At 41.7% G+C, this 21,630-nt stretch overlaps 2 protein-coding genes across 10 annotated transcripts in view; one reads left to right on the top strand and one right to left on the bottom strand.

Annotated features, from left to right (window-relative positions):
- Positions 1–4,542, bottom strand: part of OFD1 (OFD1 centriole and centriolar satellite protein) — a 33,166-nt gene extending 28,624 nt beyond the window's left edge. For 3 of the 4 annotated variants that reach the window (XM_074391424.1, XM_010336484.3, XM_074391426.1), the window contains exons 1-5: positions 4,454–4,542; positions 3,528–3,626; positions 2,211–2,411; positions 694–762; positions 576–606 (exon numbers count right to left, since the gene is read on the bottom strand). In XM_074391424.1, coding sequence (XP_074247525.1) covers positions 576–606; positions 694–762; positions 2,211–2,411; positions 3,528–3,620 — 394 coding nt within the window. In that variant the 5' untranslated portion in view covers positions 3,621–3,626; positions 4,454–4,542. Of the gene's footprint in view, positions 1–575; positions 607–693; positions 763–2,210; positions 2,412–3,527; positions 3,627–4,453 lie in introns of those variants that run through there. The other variant, XM_074391425.1, reaches the window with a different exon arrangement.
- A 29-nt stretch (positions 4,543–4,571) lies between these two features.
- Positions 4,572–21,269, top strand: TRAPPC2 (trafficking protein particle complex subunit 2). Of its 6 annotated transcripts, none has more exons than XR_012515572.1 (5): positions 4,572–4,675; positions 5,019–5,158; positions 12,723–12,834; positions 16,236–16,885; positions 17,435–21,266. XR_012515572.1 is itself a non-coding variant. In XM_074391427.1 (4 exons), the coding sequence occupies exons 2-4, from the start codon at positions 5,052–5,054 to the stop codon at positions 16,482–16,484; spliced, it is 468 nt and encodes a 155-aa protein (XP_074247528.1). In that variant the 5' UTR covers positions 4,572–4,675; positions 5,019–5,051; the 3' UTR covers positions 16,485–21,269. The 6 variants fall into 6 exon arrangements, 1 of the variants encoding a protein (XP_074247528.1); XR_012515573.1 differs by having other exon boundaries at positions 5,022–5,158; positions 18,406–21,259; XR_012515571.1 differs by having other exon boundaries at positions 18,406–21,259.
- The last annotated feature ends 361 nt before the right edge of the window (positions 21,270–21,630 follow it).

Raw genomic sequence — 21,630 nt, 5'->3', positions numbered from 1 at the left:
GAACAACCATGCATCAAAGTCAAGTTGCCAGCTTATGTTCACGCTACAAAGACTATTATCAAGTCTAACCAATGGTCTGAAACCCACAGTAGTTATGGACTCTATGAAAGGTTATTATCAAGGCCAAAATTAACGCAACTTATCAGGTCTGTATAAACATTTAAGAACAAAAGAAATATAACACATTACTGAACACATCTCTCATTCTTTAAGGAAATATTAATACATCTAATATTCTATCAATTGTACTTGAGAGGGATACCTAGTATGCAAAGAACTTGGCCTAGAAGTTATTAGTTTTATGAGGCATTTTTTTTTTCCTGCGGAAATGTTCCCGACAGTGGGTATTTTTACTAACAGTATCTTTCAGCCTGTCTGTAAGGCCATTGATACTGTCCGCAGTTCTATCTGAACATCTAAAAGTTATTACAAAAATGAAAATATAGTGGAAATGACCTGTAGAAATCAAATAATTTAAATTTCTTACTCTTCTCCCTAAAAATTAGCTTCATTCTTTCAGAGGAAAAAGTACATAGAAAAATGTTGCTGTTCTCTAAAAAGATGACGGCTCCTACCTTTTTGGTTGTCCTTATCAGATCCTGAAACCTGTTAAAAGAAAATATTTTACCTTTATTCAGCTATTCAGTTATAATTAACAAAGCAAAGTAGATTACAGAAACTAAGCAATCTTACCAGTGATTTGTAGAGACTAGAAGTAGGGCTGATTTTAATGAGTTGTAATAGATCCTGCATAGTAAATACCTTAAGAAAAAAAGGTTACTAATTAGACATATTTTTCTATCAGTGTTTAAATAGAATATGTTTCTGAATATGAGATTAAGAAACATCCTTCAGATTAAATAAGATTATAACTATGCTAATAAGAAAAATTAAAGCTCTTTCTTACACTGTTAAATAAATTCCTATAAACATATCAAGGTAAAAAGGAAAAAATATCTTTATCATGTAATTAACTTCTAAGTACTTCGCATCAAAGATGATATGCCTAACAGAAATGTTTAACGCCTTACAGATGACACTGAAATATCTGATGAACCAATGAATACACGACTGAGTTCCTGAGTCACTCAACTACAGTTTTTTGTATTCATTTTTAAAAAATGTAAATAAACTAAATTTTTACTGTCCTTACAACCATCATTAAAATGTACTTAAAATATTATTAAACAGACATTTTGAGTAGCTACTAAAATATATTTGTACTACAGTACAAAAACAAAAAGAAAGTAAAAACATGAACGCCAAGAGTAAAATTTATTTTTGAGACAGTCTCTCTGTCACCCAAGCTGGAGTACAGTGGTGCGATCTCAGCTCACTGCAACCACCACTGTAAACTATGGACTTTGGGTGATAATGATACCTCAGGGTAGGCTTATTGATAATAGCAAATGTACCACCTTGATGTAAGATGTCAACAATAGGGGAGGCTGTGAGTGTGTAGGGGTAGCAGGTATATGGGAATTCTCTGTGCTTCCCATTAAACTTTGCTGTGAACCTAAAACTGCTCTGAAAAAAATAGTCTATTTAAAAAAACACACACATCCACAGGGAAAGTTTGCTGTATCTGCCTTAAAATAATAAAGTAGGACTAATGCTCAACAGTAATGGTGAAGAATAGTTAAAATCATCAGAAAAGTAGTAAAAAAATAAGTCAATATTTGAGAATAGTTTTTTTAAATTACGTATTTCTCACTTAATTACAAAGCAGAGAAACATCTGAAAAAACTAGTGCAGAAGAAACGCTCATTAGAGATCTAGATTTATCACCCTTTATTGTCACTGAAGAGTTAATTGACCTTGGGCAAATTAATTCACCTGTTCAGAGTCTGGTTCCTCAACTGCAACACACAAAACATCTGCAGCATGCCTAATCACAGTGCCAAGCTTACTGTAGATATTCAGCAAGTTGGCAGACAACGAGGAGGATAGATCAATTACAGGTGTGAAACATTTAGAGATTCTATATATCACTATTTGACATAAGACTGAGTGAGATGCCAAGAAATTAATTTCAAATTTAGTATCAACTTGTTATATAACAAATATATTATGTGCAGGTGTAATGTGAATTCAAAGAGGAACGAGAAATGGACCTAGTCAAGGAGCACTTAGCTATCATGGAGCACTTTACAGTCAGCAGCAGAGGAAGAACCTGCTAATAAAAAATTCAAAAACAGAAAAGACTTTACCTTTTCTTTTGCCAAACCACTTTCTGGAAAGAAAACAGAAAGTGAATATTCATAACCACATCTTTGTAAGTGATCTGCCACTAAAGAGTTAGAGGCGCCTATTAACAGGGAGCTGCCTTCCACTGAAATGGACCGAGGTTGCAGTTCTCCACTCAATACAGGGTGCATCAGCTCATGAATTAGCTGGTTTCGAAGTTGTGTCTAGTGCAAAAATACAAATAAAAAAGAAACACAACAGAAAGAAATTTCAGCATGATTGTTTCACTAGAGACATACACAGATGTGTTACATTCATTGGAAACCTTCCTTTTATTTCCATAATGGTTCTAGATCCATGGCCAGAAGTTAGGAACCTTCCCCAGCGCACTTTGTTTTATCCTGCAAGACAAGCGGGGTAGAAACCCAGTGGGTTCTACAAGAAGCTTTCCTTCCTCAGCTTCCAAGTGAAACTGGTGGTTAGCCAGACCTGCTTGCAGACTCATAACTTCACATCCCTAGAAGCCAATTTCAGCAGCTTACGATTGGGATATTAGGTACAGGAAAAAATTCTGCCACCTCATCACACCTCTGTGGAGTATTGGAGAAATATAACCAAAATATTCAACAACAGGGGACTGCTACATATATTACAAAAATATCCAAAGATAAGCCTGTTGCCACTGAAAATGAGGATTTCAAGAAACTTTTAAGGAAACAGGGAAATGCTCACCACATCATTTAAAAAGATATACACACGGAATCTATCTACATATTTTAAATGTAAAATATGCTTTTGAAATGCATATTGCAAAGAAAGCAAGTTCAACTAATCCTATTCCTGGCTGTTAATCGAAATACAAAGTATACTAATAGGTATTTGCTGCCCAAATTAAATATTCATATTTCAATATAGTTTAAAGATGAAATTTTTCATTCCCCAAACTATTATTAAGCAGTACACTAGTATTTTCTCTATGGTGTCAATGTCCTTCATCCAAACGTATTACAAACTCACTTATTAATTTAGGAAACTGTAAGCCTACCATACTAGCCTAATCTTATTTATATAATACATTTTAGTATTTCCTGTTCCATATTTTCAATTAATTATTTGAATATGCTCCTTTAAGACAACTCAAACTCAACATTTTCTCCAACGTTTTCAAGAGACTGTAATATTTCAGGATAGAGTGTTATTCAGGAATATAAAAACGTTAATTCACCATACAATCTATGTATCATACGATTAAAACCCAAACCTTGATTTAATTTAAATGTGAACTACCTGTTACAGGTTACACTTGTAAAAGTTATGACAGATACGCCTAAATCTTATACCTTGAGTGTGTCCAGTATACCCCGATCCTTAAACGTCTGGTATAGTTTTTTGCGCAGTTCATCTTGACTCAACACATCAGCCACGGGGAGCATGTTGGACTAGAAGACAAAATGATTACAGGTTACCTTCGGGGCAGAGGGAAGGAGAATGTCTGAAAACAGACCAGTGGCCTCCGGGGAAGCCATAAGAGGCCTAGCGGGGAAAGGAGTTTTTTTTTTTTTTTTTTTTTTTTTGAGACGGAGTTTCGCTCTTGTTACCCAGGCTGGAGTGCAATGCTGCGATCTCGGCTCACCGCAACCTCCGCCTCCTGGCTTCAGGCAATTCTCCTGCCTCAGCCTCCTGAGTAGCTGGGATTACAGGCACGCGCCACCATGCCCAGCTAATTTTTTCGTACTTTTAGTAGAGACGGGGTTTCACCATGTTGACCAGGATGGTCTCGATCTCTTGACCTCGTGATCCACCCGCCTCGGCCTCCCAAAGTGCTGGGATTACAGGCTTGAGCCACCGCGCCCGGCGGGGAAAGGAGTTTTAACGAACACAAACAAGACTTCATTTCCGCGTGTCCCGAGAAGGGGCAGGTGTGTCTACCTGAACCATCATCAGGCATCAGCTTTTTCCCGAGCCAGCCTCGCTCGCCCTGCCGTGGCCCGAGTTTAATGCCCAGCCCGGGCTGTAGGCCAAGACTAGGAGGAATCCCTGCCCTCAGAGCCCTGCCTCTGTCCCGGGGGATGGGGAGGAACAAAGGTGCTCAACACTCCCTGCCCCGCTCTCCCAACTAGGTTTTCTAGCAAACACACGAGCTTCCTTTCTTCGCGGTTCTGAGGCATGGATAAGTACCGTGACCCAGGCACGACTCAAAGGTGGCTGGAAGGTCCTGGAAACTAGGGACTAAAGGCGGCGAGGCAGGACCACCTTACATACCAACCTGCAACTCCCGGAGACCTGCTAAGTACAGCCTTCCCAGTCTGGAGACCTAGGGCGCATGCGCTCGGTTGCCCAGCACCGGCCGGAAGCTCCACCTATATCTCGCGAGAGCACATCCCAGGGTATCGCGAGAACAGCTCCGGGAATCCCGGCTGCGGCTGCGGCGCGCGGGTCTCTGCCGCGGCAATTGACATTGCGTTTCCGTTGTCGGCCTCTTCTGCAGGTAGGGGATGGAGCGAGTAGGGGTGGAGGGGGGCGGGCGTTTTGAGTCCTTGGAGGACTTCCTCGGCCCTGCGTGACGCGGATGTCGGTCCTGTACCTCCATCCCTCCCAGGGCTGGCCGGGCGGGACCTGCTAGTCTTCTGCCGGCTCATCCGCGCAGCCCTTCTACCTGCAAACATCCGCCCTCTCGGGAGCTTTGCTTTTGGGGCTCACTGGGTCATTCAGCTAACCCAGGGTTTCTTAACGGCGGCAGTGTAGCCTTTTGGAACCGGAAGATTATTTGTTTGGGGAGGCTGTCCTGTACATTGTAGGTTTAGCTGTATCCTTGGTCTCTATTTTGTCAGTAGGACCTTCTCCCCAAAATGTGACAACCAAAAATGTCCTCAGACATTGCCAGATGTTTCTCGGAAGCAAGATCGCTCCAGGTTGAGATCCACAGAGGTAAACGTTTTAGAGTACCCACTGTTGTGTGCTGTGAGGAAAGGTGAGCCAGTCCTCGTGATGCTTAAATGTCATTAGAAAGAAAAGGAACCAAACCTCTCAGAAGCAATATTGAAAATGTTACAGCCAGAGAATTGAACAAGAACTAAGATACATTGTAGATCGGATAAAGAGTTTAAAGGGGAGGTGGTTGAAGATGGAAGTGATCCAGATCATCTCTGGAAAAAGTGTGACTTTATCATGGCCTTGATGCATAGGATTCGGGTGGTGAGCAAAAAGGAGAACACCGCAGGAAGAGGGAAAAATGAGAAAAGGAATCATAAAAAAAAAGCCAGGACCCCCTCATGGGGGCAGTGAGGAATCTAGCCTGACTCCAGAGTTGTATACTGGAAATATAAGCCTTTTAAGACCCGTGAGGACAAAATTGGATCAATGTCAGCTTTGTGTACAGCATGGAATATGAGTACAATGAGTTTTGAACTCTGGCTGTGAAAAACTTAAGTATTTAAGAGGCGGTAAGAGTGACAGGACTTAATAGGAGGTGGAGAACCTGTATTTTGTTGGAAATAATTGAGGAGGAGAGGCTTAGTTGGATTTTAAAGGATGGGTATGGATTGCAGGCAGAATCAAGGAGAACATTCAAAGCATGAAGAGAGAAATGATAGTAGCTCTGAAGTAGATACAGTCAAAGTGAATTTGGTAGAAGAAATAAACGAGTCAACTGTAGCAGAAGTGGAACAGTAGGACTGAGAAAAGGTGTGGAGCAATGTGGGAATCCATTATGATCCTGTAGCTGAGACACATCAAGGCTTTTGAGTGGAATAATGAAATGATGAAAACAGTGTTCTAAAAAGATGTTGATATGTTAAGTAGAATCACTTGTCTGCTGCTTTTTTTTTTTTTTTTTAATTCCTGAAGACTCCCTCACTCCCACCCCCACCCCCACCTTTGGTCCGAAAGTTGAATACATGAGTATAATTAGATAGTGTTCTCCAAAGATGGCCATAACTTCTAAGGGTGGGAGAATTGCTTATAATATTAATAGGAAAAATGTCACATTAGAGACCTATCAGTAGTATTCATACTGCCCCTCCTCATTGCGACAGACATGTCCCATGCCACACCAGTTTAGTCTCATGACCCCAGGTCTATGGAACAACTGAAACCACTGCTGTCAGGAACACAGGGCAGTTTTTCTAGAAGCTCTTCTATAGAGGCTGTAAAGAGGTGTTCTATAAAAATGGATGTCTTTGGAACTGGAGTCCATGAGTTTTATCTTGCATTTGCCTGCAACTTAAGAGAAGGGACTTTCGAGTTCACTGAGCATCCGCCCACTCTGGCACTGGTGGTGTTCCAGCCACTCCTTAGTTTCTAGTTTCCCAGTGACTTCCAATGAGCAGCCCTGGATTTGGCCTATTGGAACAGTTTGGAATAAGTCTGTGTAGTCCAAAGTCAGCAAATACTTGGCCCTCCTGCAGGCACTGCACTTCCCCAAATCCATAGCAGACGTGGATAACTGATCACAGCATTCTTTCCTGCTGACCACACTTAGTCTCAGAATTTTCTTCAGCACCAGTTCCTGGCAGTCACTACCAGTTGATTAGAATTCACTCATGAGAGGAAACTCATTTGCCATTCCCAGCCAAGTTCCTTTTTCATTAGATAGCTTATTGTACTTAAAGATAGTACTGTGCTATACCTCATTCCATTTCCACGCCGAAAAGGTCCCCCCACCCTATTTAAACCTCCTCAGTTCCTTCAGTTGCTCTTGTCTCCTTTCCAGAGCATTTCCTAGCCTAGATCCTGCCCTCCCCTCCCCTGTAACACACAGTTATTGATTGTTTTACAATATGATTGATTCCTAGAACTGAGTACCTTCCCCAAAGATGATAATGTTATTGAAGAGGACATCAGCATTCTCCCCAACTTTGCTCTTCATGCCACCCAGAATTGCATTCGCTTTTTTGACAAACCTATCAGACTTTTGCCTCTTATTAAGCTTTGCAGTAAAACTTTTGGGTTGATGTAGATGAACTGTTCTTAAGCGAGGTTTCCCTTGTCCTGTTGTCATACAGTTGATTTTTAAGCCCAATTACAGGGCTTTCTTTCTTATCCTCTTAACTTCTATCCTGTTAATTTCACCTAACTCTCCTAGCCATGGAGATCTTTTTGAATCCTAACTTTTGCCTTCTAATAAATTAGCTGCCCTTGGTGTTATCTTTGAATGTGATAAGTTGTCTTCATTCAAGTTATTAATTCAAATACTGAGCTAGACTAGGTTAAGATCAACCTCAAAGCCTTCCTAGAAACCCTGTGCCATAAACTGACATGGACCACACAATGTTCTCCGAGTACTGACACTCAAGTCAGCTATGAGCCATCCCTCATTGAGCAAATAATAAGTGCCTTTCGGGTACCTGGCACTGTTGTAGCTCTAGGGATACCACAGTGAATGAGACGAATAGTGTATCTGCTCTCGTGGAGGGCACCATTCTAGCAAGACTCTGTATTTTCAACCAGCCTCCAGGTCTCCAGTTTATTCTTAGATAGATAACAAAATATTTCAGAAAATAACTTTCTGTTTACCTGCTGTGTCTCCCTTCAGAAACAAAAAATGTAAGCTTGGCATGACTTGTTCTCAGTACAATAAGGAGTATGTGAATGAATAATTACGTTTTTATCTAACGATTCACATTAAATGAGTTAATATAAATAAAAGTACCTGGCATGGCATCTGACTGAAAATAAGCATTTAATACATGTTTCTGTTGGTATTCTAGTCGCTCTGAATGTACCCTATTATAAACTAGGAGATAAGCCTTTTTCCTGTTTCTGAAAATAGAAATAGCATTTAACCAAGTGGATAATATGGCACTTTTCTTGCAATTTCTCAAATGTCACTGATCAGAAGTTATGCAATCACATTTGTTAATCGAAGGTATATAATTTGCTAGGACCTGACAGCTTGGATTTATTGAAATGTCTAGGTGTTTTCTTAATATACCTGTCTTGAGGTTTGCAGCCTGCCTAACCTTGTTTCTTCCATGCTTGCTGTTTGAAACATCATTTATTTTAACAGAGAAAATGGAAGTTAAGCAGATCAGCATCCTCCATTATTTCAGTGTGTACCAAGTACTTGAAGCAGTTGACCCTTCTCCCTTTTTCCTGATCTTAGCCTAAAAAGCCTTTTTAAAAAAATATTTATATATATCACACACTTCAACTCATTGTAGGCCTCCTTCTGATGTTAGCTGATTTCTGGTCCCGTTTTTGTGTTCATTACTAGTGACCTACTTCTTACATCTTATATGTGGTCTCTTTAAATTTAAGGTAGTCCGCAAGCTTCGAATCACCAAGTTGATTTCTTTAGTCTTCTCCCTCTCAAAACCCAGGTTTCCCTAGCCACCGAGGACAGCTGCTGTTTCCACCACAAGAGAGGGTCCAAACAAGAATCAGTGTCCTTGTACTTTCCAGCTTCTAGAGGCCTCCTGCATTCCTTGGCTGTGGCCCCTTCCTTCATTTTCAAAGCTGTCAGCATCACATTGCTATGACCATTCTTCCATCACTTCCCCCTGACTTTCCTCCTTTGCATCCCTCTTCTACTTTTAAGGCCCTTGTCATGACATTGGGAAGACATCCAGGACAGTCTTACTATCTTCAGGTCAGCTGATAAGCAACATTAATTCCTCTTTGCCATGAGCCCTAACATACTCACAAGTACCAGAGATTAGGATGTGGATGTCTTGGGGGAGGGGCCACTATTTTGCTTGTTCACCTCAGCTAGACGTTTGGAAACCAGCCTGGAGTCTCCTCTTGTCCTCAATTTTGCAGTTTAATCTATTCCCAAATTCTGTGTAGCTGCCTCCTCAACACCTGTGGGCCAAGCCCTCCTTGGAGATGCTTCAAAGGCGGTGGGAAAATCAAGCAGACCATACGTACATACTCATGCCAATGCAGGTACTTCAGTCACGGCAGTTGCTTTTTTTGTATTATATATTGGAATTCTAAGTAATACTTGTTTTGTGAGTGGTGGGAAGGTGGAGGAAGTCAACAGAATTTCTATAAAATGTTTGGAATCAGGCCAGGCATGGTGGCTCACGCCTGTTATCCCAGCACTTTGGAAGGCCAAGGTGGGCAGATCACTTGAGGTCAGGAGCTTGAGACCTGCCTGGCCAACATGGTGAAACCATCTCTACTAAAAATACAAAAATTAGCCGGGCCTGGTGGCATATGCCTATACTGCCAGCTACTCGGGAGGCTGAGGCAGGAGGATCTCCTGAACCCAGGAGGCGGAGGTTGCAGTGAGCTAAGATCGTGCCACTAGTTTGGATTCATTGATCTAGACCTGCACTGTCTAGTACTGTAGCCACTAGCTCCATGTGGCTATTTATGTTTAACTAAAATTAAATTAAAATTCAGTTCTACAGTCACACTAGCCATATTTCTAATGCTTTCTAGCTCCCATATTGGACAGCACATATGTAGAATATTTCCACCCTCGCAGCAAGTTCCATAGATTGGACAGTGCAGAATCCTAGTGTGTGTCTCACCTTTGCCCAACACCCTCAAGTATTTGCTGAGTGATTACAGCTGTTTCCCTCCTGAGACAATGGGGTCATTTTCTCCCAGGGTTTTCAATTCTTCCATTCGACCTGTCAGTTTTTCCTTGGCAGAATTGCATGAAAAGCTACAGCCCTTCTTGCTGCTTTAGCTGTTTACAAAATCAAGTAATTGCAGCTCAAGTCAAGCACGGAATGTATATAAAAAAAGCTCTGTCTCATCTTCTGCCCAGCTGGGTAGCTAGTAACAGCACCCTCATGCAGTCGATCTTTTGAATTCCCTTTCGGTCTTCCCACTGACTTAGCACTATGCTGCTTGCCCATTCGTGGCTTTCCATATAGTGTTGAGTGTGGGGATCCATGTTATCCCCCTTATATATATATGTACATGTATTTCCTTCTTCTGCTGCTGCTGTATGTCTGTGTGTGTGTGTGTGTGTGTGTGTGTGGCTGCTGCTGCTGCAGCTGCTTAAATGTGCTGAAGAAAGAAAGAAGCCCTTCCCTTGGCAAACTCCAGCTCTGAAATCTAGTCCAGCAAGAATTCATGATATCATTGTTTACTTTGTTCAAATTTCAACTCCCTATCCTTGCCTTCACTTTCTCTGGAGAATTACTGCCATTTCTTCTAGTTTTGCAAAGCTTTTGTCTCATTCCTGCTTGTATTTGTTATCCACTTTTTCTGTTTGGATCTTTTTCTCATCTTTACCCTAAAACGGGCAAACATTTTCTTTAAAGGGCCAGATAGCAAATATTGTTGGCTTTGTGGGACAGCTGATCTCTGTCACAGGTGCTTAACTCTGCCACTGAGGCCTGAGCACAGCCTTGGATGGTCGCAAGAGGATGGGTAAGGCTAGATTTGGCCTGCAGTCTATAGTTCCCCACCCCTCCACCCCCGCCCCAAAAAGCATTTTAAATCCTACTTCATCATGCCAAGGGTCTACTATCTGCCTTTTCTTCCACACTCAGTCTTCCAATTCTACACTTAAAAGTGCCAGCTGTGCCTTGATTTCCTTTGTAAAATGGGTCATTCATTAGCAAGTACATACCAGATTTCTTCTGATTTCATTGTGTGTTGTATGTGAATCAGCAGAAGGCCCAATGATACTTGATAAGTCTTGGCTTCTAACACACCTCAGATGTATGTTCCAGGAGATTGACTACAACTCCCGGTTTACTCGATTTCCACTCTGTGTTGAGAAGTTACTAGTCACCACATCCCAGTGTGCATGCAGTCTTCCATGTTATTCTAGATAACATTAATTGAGCACGTACTGTGAGTCAGACACTGTGCTGGGTACTTTACATGCATTAGTTTGTGTGATCCTCATAAGTGCACCATAAGGTGCTACAGTGTTATCGGTATTTCACAGATGAAAAAACCGACATTAGGAAATTTTTTTTTTTTTTTTTGAGACAGAGTTTCACTCTTGTTACCCAGGCTGGAGTGCAATGGCGCGATCTCGGCTCACCACAACCTCCGCCTCCCGGGTTCAGGCAATTCTCCTGCCTCAGCCTCCTGAGTAGCTGGGATTACAGGCACACGCCACCACGCCCAGTTAATTTTTTGTATTTTTAGTAGAGACGGGGTTTCACCATGTTGACCAGGATGGTCTCGATCTCTTGACCTCGTGATCCACCCGCCTCGGCCTCCCAAAGTGCTGGGATTACAGGCTTGAGCCACCGCGCCCGGCCTGACATTAGGAAATTAAGGACTGCCTGTGGTCACACTGCCAGTAAGTTAGCAGAGCTAGACTTCAGCCTAACTCTGTTTGACTCCAAAGCCCTTGTGTTAAAAATACACATGGTGGGATTACCTTGCCCCTAAATCCATCCATACCCCCATTCATCTAGATTTCAGTTATCTCTGCTAAAAGCCATGGAATCACTTATATTTTTCTCCCACTTTCTCGTAGTTTTCTTTCTTTTGCCAATCTGTTGAACTTTTTTTTTTTTTTTTTTTTTTTTTTTTTTTTTTTTTTTTTTTTTTCGAGACAGGGTTTCATTTTGTCAGTTAGGCTGGAGTGCAGTGGTGTGATCTCGGCTCACTGCAGCTTTGACCTCCCTGGGCTCAGGTAGGTGATCCTCCCGCATCAGCCTCTTAGCCTCCCAAGTAGCTGGGAGTACAGGCACACACCACCATGCCTGGCTAATTTTTGTATTTCTTGTAGAGATGGGGTTTCACCATGTTGCCCAGGCTGGTCTTGAACTCCTGGGCTCAAGCAATCTGCCCACCTCAGCCCTACAAAGTGCTGGGATTACAGGTGTGAGCCACTGCACCTGGCCCAACGTGTTAAACTTAGTTCCAAGATCTCTGAGTACCTCAGAATCTTCCTTTATGGATTATTTCTTCCATCTTTTCTAGAATACAAAACTCTTCCTTTCTTAGAAATCAGTGTATGAAGAGGCATATTATAGGCTCTCAGATTTGCAAAGACTTATATTTAGAGCACACATACTTCAGGTAGAAAGAAGACAGATACAGCATAGGCAGTCTGCAGATCATTGGTACAGTGTCTCTCCTTTCTAGGTTAGTGACATGACGTAGAGTTGGTTTTAGCTTCCCCTAATGGATGCCTCCTGGAAATTTCTAAGGCAAGCTAATTACTTCCTTGGTCTTCTTACTACTCTCTATTGTCCTTAAGTTACCACCACCCTCTGTTAATCCCTCTTGGTGTCAGTGCTGGTACTAACTGGTCCAGTCCAAGTGAAGCCCAGCTTGCTTCTCCGGACGCTCAGGGCCCCTTGAGCTGAATATAGCATACTTTCAGATCATGAGAATGTTATCTTCGTGATTTCATGTTAGAGGTCTTCCAGTTTCCTCATGAAAATACATTGGATTCTACAGGACATATTACAGATATGTAATTTGTTTATTCTGGAAGCTGTGTATCTTCGCTAATATGCTGGAAACTGTGCCAAGCTTAGTGGCATCTTCCTCTACAATGTCAGGTTTAAGTTAAACAAAAGAAGAATTCTACACTTTCCATTAGTCATTTTTGAATTTCAATATTGACTACTAAAAATATGTACTATTTTTCACTTCATTAGGAGCCATATATTGAAGACCATGTCTGGGAGCTTCTACTTTGTAATTGTTGGCCACCATGATAATCCAGTTTTTGAAATGGAGTTTTTGCCAGCTGGGAAGGCAGAATCCAAAGTACGTATGAAACCTTAAATTCCATAATAATTTTTATGCTATTGTAATGATATGGTATAATATGGTTTTAAAACTGGAAGATCTGGACAGATCCGAGGTAACTGAAATCCAGCACAATGGGATGAGGCTTGCTCTAGAGTCCCACAGGCTGATAGAATCCAGCCAGGGAATGTCCTTGGAGTTGTTTATTCATCCTTTAATTCAGCACAGGCTAGCATGATGCTCTGGCTTTCCCAGCATACTCAGTTCACTATGTCACCACCATGAGTTGCTGCCGCTTAAGCACATAAAAACATAGTTCACCTGTAGCAGGTTGCTGCCTTGAAATGCTATGGAAGTCCAGGCTGTTTCCATGAATCACGTTTTTCATCAGGACCCACTGGGTTAAAAAAGACCCTTACTTCCCTGTCTCCTGCTGCCACTGGGTCTGCAGCACCTTGCTTCAGCAGCCTTCTGCAGCACTTCCTGGCTGGGTTGAGCCTGCATGCTCCCCTCCCCAGTGACACCTTGGCTGTGCACACAAAGTTCAAGAGGAGCACCAGAGGTGATGCCACCGACTTTCTTGTCAAGAATGGTTCCAAAAACCAAGCTTGGCTTGAGAACATATTGCCATTCAGACCCGTAGATTTTATTTTTTTTTCTGACACAAGGAAATACACCATATATTTTTTTAAAAAATTACCATCCCAAATAAAACCATTTGGATCTTTTTTTTTTTTTTTTTGAGACAGAGTCTTGCTCTGTCACCCAGGCTGGAGTGCAGTGGTGTGATCTCAGCTCACTGCAACCTCCGCCTCCCTGATTCAAGCAATTCTCCTGCCTCAGCCTCCCAAGTAGCTGGGATTACAGGTGTGCACCACCATGCCAGGCTAATTTTTGAGAGAGACGGGCTTTCGCCACATTGGCCAGGCTGGTCTTGAACTCCTGACCTCAGGTGGTCTGCCCACCCTCTGCCTCCCAAAGTGTTGGGATTGCAGGCGTGAGCCACTGCACCCGGCCCAGACCCATAGAGTTTTGACACGAAAAGAGCCCAGTCCTTTCCAGTTTCTGTTCCTAATAAATTGCTGACAAGTTTGCTATGTTTCTCCCAACCTCCAAAAATTGGCTTGAATGTCCTTTAAGGAATTGATGTTTTAAGTTAATTGTAATGCATAATGTATGATACTTTTCAACTATTCAGGTCTTGCCACCAAAATAAGATAGGCATTTGTTTAAGGGATTATCTACGAGGTGGTATTGTGACATTATTTTCTCATATGATGAGAACACTACTCATTAAAACTTGTTTTGGGGTATCTCTGTACCAGTATTGCTTTGTGGGATGCAGCTACTTGTATATAAGTTCTGTGTACTCCACTGGTCTTGTGGTGGACAAAGCATACACAAAAATACTTGGTTGCACAACTTGATTTTAGTTCTTCTCCTGCTACCACTTACCTTCTGAAAGCGTTTCAGTTTGCTCTAATCCTTCATAATTGATCATCACTGCAAAAGAAAACACTGCTGTGAGCCAGACACAAAAACATCCATTTCTCTAAGGACTCAGCTTTGTCATGGCAACATAAGTGAAATAAAATATGCTTTAACTGTGCCAGGGATTCCAGGGCAACAGGCCACCCTCCTCCAGCCCAGGCATGGGAACAGCCTCCTTGGCAAGGAGACCGCCTCGGTTTCCTGTGGCTGTTGTAACAAAGTAACAAAAACTGAGTGGCTTAGGACAGCAAATTTATTGTCTCAGTTCTGAGGGCCACCGTCTGAAGTCAAGGTGTCAGTGGGGCCATGCTCCCTATGAAGGCACCAAGGCAAGGATCTGTCTAGGCCTCTCTACCAGGAATTCCTTAGCTTGTGACAGCGCTAACTCCAGTCTTCATGCGGCATTTTTCTCCCTGTGTGCATCTCTTAAATGTTCCCTTTTTCTAAATACCGCAGTCCGTTGGATTAGGGGCCCACCCTACTCCTCTGTGACCTCATCTTAACTAACCACATCTGCAACAACCCTCTTTCCAAATAAGGCCACATTCTGAAGTAGTGTCACTTAGGACTTCAAATTTTGGAGAGGAAACACTCCAGAATTACTTTGGAGAGCAAACACTTCAACCCATAACAGGTATTCTTTGAAAAATGTGTTTTTGTTTTTGAGAGAGAGTTTTGCTCTCGTCCCCCAGTCTGGAGTGCAAAGGCGTGATCTCAGCTCCTGCCACCTCTTGACTCCTGGGTTCAAGCAATTCTCCTGCCTCAGCCTCCTGAATAGCTGGGATTACAGGCATCTGCCATCACACCCAGCTAATTTTGTATTTTTTGAGAACAACCTGGCCAATATGGGATTTTACCAAAAAAAAAAAAAAGGGTTTCACCATATTGGCCAGGCTGGTCTCAAACCCCTGACCTCAGGTGATCTGCCCACCTTGGCCTCCCAAATTGCTAGGATTACAGGTGTGAGCCACCATGCCTGGCCAAAAAATGTATTTTCAAAGAAACAATTACATTGGAGTAAGACTGCATTCCAAGTTGTGAATTCCCTCTTTGCATTACGGTCACAGTCCCACCTTCTGTTCACTTAAGCCAGGTGTCCCCACACTTTTTACACAGGGGGCCAGTTCACTGTCCCTCAGACCGTTGGAGGGCCGCCACATACTGTGCTCCTCTCACTGACCACCAATGAAAGAAGTGCCCCTTACTGAAGTGCAGCGGGGGGCCGGATAAATGGCCTCAGGGGGCCGCAGTTTGGGGACCCCTGACTTAAGCCATTTCAGCCCAGGAAAAGGACACTCCCAGCTCTGACAGGACTGTGTCCTGCTCTTGACACAGGCAACTGCTCACAGCTGGGGCTGAGCATCACCTCCCACTACTCCCAGGTCCCGCTGCCATGTAAGCTCCATGCACCGGAAAGAGGCCTCTGTCAGACTGTTACAAGTGCTATTTCAACTATCTCTACTGCTTACCTGGTGCTGCTGTGCAGGAAGCCAGGCCCTCTCAGCTTCCTCCCAGACCTTGAGGCCTGGTGTGAATAGCACCTCTTCTTCACAGGATCTTGTTTTTTAAACATAGTATCCTTTTTTTAAAAAAATGTTTAAATGGTTACAGAATTTGATAACATCCTTCTTGAAACATGAAAAAAAAATTTCTCTGGAAAAGATTTTCATTAAATGATTTTCTATAAATCGTCTATATACACTTCATTTATTAATTGGCTGTTTCTGTTCTTTGAGATTTAGATATCAAACTTAAAAATAGAATATGAAAACACATCTTTTATAAGTCTCACGACAATAATGAACAAAGTAAAAGCAAACTGTTTTCTCTCCACAAGAAAACCATCTATACAATTTACAGAATGTAATGTCAGCATTCTTGATGACACATGGAAATGTTAATCTGTGGTTGCTCACACTGTCATCTAGGACGACCATCGTCATCTGAACCAGTTCATAGCTCATGCTGCTCTCGACCTCGTAGATGAGAACATGTGGCTGTCGAACAACATGTACTTGAAAACGGTGGACAAGTTCAACGAGTGGTTTGTGTCAGCATTTGTCACTGCGGGGCATATCCTTACCTTTTTAGTAAAGATAACTAAAGTTTGGGTTCACAAACTAGAACAACATGGACAGATGCCAGGCTTTGAGTTTGTAGACTTCACAGTCAGGTGAAGTTTATGAGGCTACTTTTCTTTTTTTAGTGGGGGAAACATGTTGTTTAACAGCAAATTTTAAAACTAAGTCTCATGCACAAAAAAAGTTTATCTGAACCATATCAAGGGTGATTTTACTTTATGTTATAGTTAATTTTCTAACTCTGAAAGCCTATGTTCTCTTTATGACAAAACTAATTTTAAACCCAGTTTATGTATTCAACTTTTCCATCACAAATATACTGCATGTGACTGATTTGAAGCATATTGTATCAATGAACTGGTTGCTTTTTGTTTTTCATTTCTAAGAAAGATTATGCCTTAATTATTTCACATATGAGATTTATTATGCTACATGACATAAGACAAGAAGATGGAATAAAGAACTTCTTTACTGATGTTTATGATTTATATATAAAGGTATGGTATGTTCTATAATTTTTAAAATCTGATGATAAAGAAAGGATTCGATGTTTGTCAGGAAACTGGCCTACTGCAGCAACTCGCTTAGGCTGCAGTTTACCTTTCAGACTAGCTTTCCCCCATTAGAACTATCTCTGGCAGTTCCCTCCGCAGGTAAGTTTTCACAGCCAGGTGAATACGTATCTAGGAACACAACTCATGATAGTTATCATTAGATGACTGTGAAGGTAAATTGGTTTCATTCTTCACCTTTTGGTGCTCAAAGTTGATTTTATTAGGGATCCCTAAAGAGAGCAAGGAAGCAGCCTGTATAAGGGAAAATTACTTCATAATTTAATCTAAAATGTTCCCATCTACTTTACAAACAAGTTACAGTGCAATTAATAGAGATTACAAACTGGCGGAAGTGATTTTTATATGATCAATTAGCCACTCAAGAAGAATGGTACCACTTGCATTTCTTGATCTTGAAAAATAGGATAGTGATAGGACGTCACGGTTACACTGCAGTACTAACAACAGTGTGTTGTTTTGTTTTGGAGACAGTCTTGCTCTGCCACCCAGGCTGGAGTGCTGTGGCATGATCTCGGCTCACTGCAACCTCTGCCTCCCAGGTTCAAGCGATTCTCCTGCCTCAGCCTCCCAAGTAGCTGGGACTACAGGTGTGTGCCACTACACCCAGCTAATTTTTGTATTTTTAGTAAAGACAGGGTTTCACCATGTTGGCCAGGCAGGTCTCAAACTCCTGACCTCAAGTGATCCGCCCACCTCAGTCTCCCAAAGCGCTGGGATTACACGTGTGAGCCACCACACCCAGCCAGTATGTTTTTAATAATTTAAAAGTTCTATATTTGGACAGGATTTCTTGTATATCGGCACAGTAATAAAATTTAACAATATTCCTAGTCAGAGGTAGTAAGTAATATTTAGCCCTCTTATAAAGATGAACAGTGTCAAATGGTTAAGGTATAAAAATCAGCAATGCCTTTCCTCATTAGTGATTCCATTTAGTAATTTTCTCTCCAGTGTTACGATACACTGATTACTTTGGCTGAGAAGCTGATCATTTAGCAGCTTTGTGTTAAAGGAGAATATTAAAAACCTGATTGTTAAAAGATTATCATACAAGAGTAGCTTTTTCTGAATTCTGAGCTCATGGCAGACTTTTTTGCTTTATGTAGCCAAAGGGCCATACAGATTAATCCATTTATTTATAATGAATATGAGTATTTCACACACAGGGTAAATCCTGAACATTAACTTACACAAGCAACATTTATCATACTGCTATTAGTTTTGCCACAGGTACTTCTCAAAACCAAAACACCGAAATAAAAATTTCCTTAAGAGGATGTTAGTATTTAACAATGCAGCATTTTCAATGAAACGTCAAAAGGTGGTCTTTAGACTTTTGAATGTCTTTGATGGTTTTTAACTTAAAACTTTAAAATTATTTCCTTCCAGAGACCTATGGTTTGTCAGCTTTTTTACTTGACTAATACTTTCTTCTTTCCTAGTTTTCAATGAATCCATTTTATGAACCCAATTCTCCTATTCGATCAAGTGCATTTGACAGAAAAGTACAGTTTCTTGGGAAGAAGCACCTTTTAAGCTGAATGCAGGAAATTCTGAAACAAATGATGTCACCACAATGGTGTATACTCAGGAATGTGTACATTGTAAGTTACTTGATTAAATAGCCTGGAAAACTTTTGTGTAGTCTCAGCTGATCTAAACCTAATGAAATTCCTTTTATATTTAAAAATCATACATTCTGTCTCATGTCACGTATCAATTGGTATTTCCTTGTGAACAGTGTTATTTATAAAGAGCTCGTTATCAAAAATAAGTATTTTTATTTAAAAATTGGGAATAAGCTTTTGACTTGCCCAATTCAGATAGGTTGATCTTTTGCTTTTTTGAGATGGAGTTTCGCTCTGTTGCCCAGGCTGGAGTGCAATGGCGCTTTGCCCTCTGCAACCTCCGCCTCCCGACTCCAAGTGATTCTCCTGCCTCAGCCTCCCAAAGTGCTGGGATTACTGGTGTCAGCCACCATACCCAGCCCAGATAGGTTGATCTTAATGTAACAATCTCAAAACAAATGTCATAGTCAAGATTTGGTAGATAGATTGAAAGCTAAATATTTAAAACTAAAATATTCTGCAGTTGGGAATGAAATGTGATAGCACATAATAAATGTTAATTTATTTATACATTTAGAGATGTTATAAAAATGTATAGGCAGTATACACAGCACTACTCAAGAAGCCAAAGAAACACTTGTGCAGTGCTGAGTGTCACATGTCTGCTTCTGCCAGAGGCTAAGAATAGTGATCCTGCTATAATGTGAGAACCTGGATCCATGTTTGTGGAATAAGAGGATGGGAGCAGTTGCAGGCCACAGTGAAGTTCATTGTTTCTGTCACTTATATTCTTGTATTTCCTTTCCTTCAAACTGTTGATACCAGTACTTATAAAAAGTTGTAAGGCAATTTTTTGGATTGTTGTCAAAGAAAAGCTTGGATTACATTAACATTTGTCTCAGCCTTTTAGGTGATACACCAGAGGGGGCTGGGAATGGTTTCTTTATTCCTATAAGTAGATCTTACCGTAAAATAGTGAATGTCCATTGAAAAGCAAGTAATACAACCTTTGCTAATTGGGAGCTTATGAACAATTTTGTTCCATTCTGACTAACTTTTGAGCAATTCTAAGCTTTATCTTTTATCCTTGTGAAATTGCTACCATCATCTTTACCCTATTTATTTGATTTCTTAAATAAAGATGTTTGTTCAAGACTGTGGTAGTTTAATATCCATTTTTAAAGTGCCGCCCACCATAACTGTTTTCACCCTATTTCCCCTATTGATAGTCTGCAAACTAATATGATATCTTCACCTGTTATACAGAGCTCAGATTGACTCAAACTACATGCCAGAGCTTTGGGAGCAGAAAAGGCTACATACTCATCTAGAAATCTAGGAGTAATTTCAGCAAACCCATATTTTTTTGTATACGGTTGGCCCCCTCAATGAATATATCATCCAGAAGGCTGTGATGACAGCTAGCCAAGAGCAGCAGGGTGAATGACAGCAGGAAGACTTGGCTCAGCTGCACAACAGCCTGAAAATAGCCTTTTCTCCAGGCTAGTGAAGGTGAGGTAGTAATACACTCACGTACTTCCTGTGAGTATATTACTAAAATGCCAAATTTCATGTGTGACTGAATCTTTGAAGGAGTTGGAAGGGAAGTGGAGCATTGAGGGGGACCTCCAAGATACGCTGCACAGGAAAGCATTGCAGGCATGAAGGTGTGAAGAGCACTGGGGCATGTGGGAAGAACTGATGGCTGACAGATAGGAGCTGATCATGAGGAAAGCTAAGCTGGCAAAGCTTGGATCTGGTAGGTGATGTCCCTTGACGGTTCTGGAACACAAGAGCAGTGGGGTGAAGTCAGCCTTAAAATCAGACTCTCCTGAGCACATGTATGCTAGCACAAAGTTGGGTCTGCTTTAGTGCTCCAAAAGTGATCCAGATAAAATGTACACTGAGTTTTGTCCTCTTGCTATAGCTGGAAGCTTCCTAGGGTGCTTCCTTTGTCATGGACATAGATCGCCTCAATCTCTGCTCTGCCCATGCTTTTACCCGTGCTCTTTAACTTTTCAGTAACTTCAACACTTCCTGGTTGACGGTCCAGAGTTCCAGAAACCACTGATTCTCCAGACACCACCTTTCACTGAGTACCACACTGGTGTGTTATTCTACTTAACACTTTACGACTCTACAAGACACAGATATTGTGAGAGAACTTACATGGTGGTGTCATATTAAAGTGAAAACTTAAGTTTGTACAGAAATAAAAAAAGGTTTTCTTCTAAGATAAGGAACAGTAGGAATCTTTTTAACTTCAACTAGGAAACTATCTCCAAGGGCGAAAAGTAACAAAAACATGTAGTCCATTAATGGAATTGTAATTTTGTATCCTCCACACAGCACACTGTAATTCAGGCGTCCCCAAACTTTTTACACAGGGGGCCAGTTCACTGTCCCTCAGACCGTTGGAGGGCCGCCACATACTGTGCTCCTCTCACTGACCACCAATGAAAGAGGTGCCCCTTCCTGAAGTGCGGCAGGGGGCCGGATAAATGGCCTCAGGGGGCTGCATGCGGCCCATGGGCTATAGTTTGGGGACACCTGCTGTAATTGTTACATCAGTTATCAAGTGCACATTTGTTTCTTCAAGTTCAGTAGTTTGCCTTTTTTCTTAAAACTGAACTATATCTCTGGCCAGATGTGGTGGCTCACACCTGTAATCCAGCACTTCGGGAGGCCACGGTGGATCTCTTCTGGTCAGGAGTTCGAGACCAGCTTGGCCAACATGGTGAAACCCCGTCTCTACCAAAAACATAAAAAATTAGCCAGGCGTGGTGGCAGACGCCTGTAATCCCAGCTACTTGGGAGACGGAGGCAGGAGAATCACTTGATCCTGGGAGGCAGAGATTGCAGTGAGCCGAGATCATGCCACTGCACTCCAGCCTGGGTGACAGAGTGAGACTCCATCTCAAAAAAAAAAAACTGGACTGGGTCTAGTGGCTCAGGAGTTTTTGACCAGCCTCGGCAACACAGTAAAATTCCATCTCTACTAAAATACAAACATTACCCGGGCGTGGCAGCATGTGCCTGTAGTCCCTGCTACTTGGGAAGTCTGAGGCAGGAGAATTGCTTGAACCTGGGTGGCAGAGG

This window comes from Saimiri boliviensis, chromosome X, assembly GCF_048565385.1.
Source record: "Saimiri boliviensis isolate mSaiBol1 chromosome X, mSaiBol1.pri, whole genome shotgun sequence".
In the NCBI taxonomy this organism is placed as follows: domain Eukaryota; kingdom Metazoa; phylum Chordata; class Mammalia; order Primates; family Cebidae; genus Saimiri; species Saimiri boliviensis.
The sequence above is the reverse complement of the archived record's forward strand: the minus strand, read 5'-3'. Positions and strand labels throughout refer to the sequence as shown.

What these genes read in the sequence shown, in the direction of transcription:
- TRAPPC2 (XM_074391427.1), top strand. Translation starts at nt 5,052, where the DNA reads ATGTCCTCAGACATTGCCAGATGTTTCTCGGAAGCAAGATCGCTCCAG. An exon ending in GTTGTGTGCTGTGAGGAAAG is followed by an intron (nt 5,159 to 12,722) that starts GTGAGCCAGTCC and finishes TCACTTCATTAG; the next exon opens with GAGCCATATATTGAAGACCA. An exon ending in CTGGGAAGGCAGAATCCAAA is followed by an intron (nt 12,835 to 16,235) that starts GTACGTATGAAA and finishes ACTGTCATCTAG; the next exon opens with GACGACCATCGTCATCTGAA.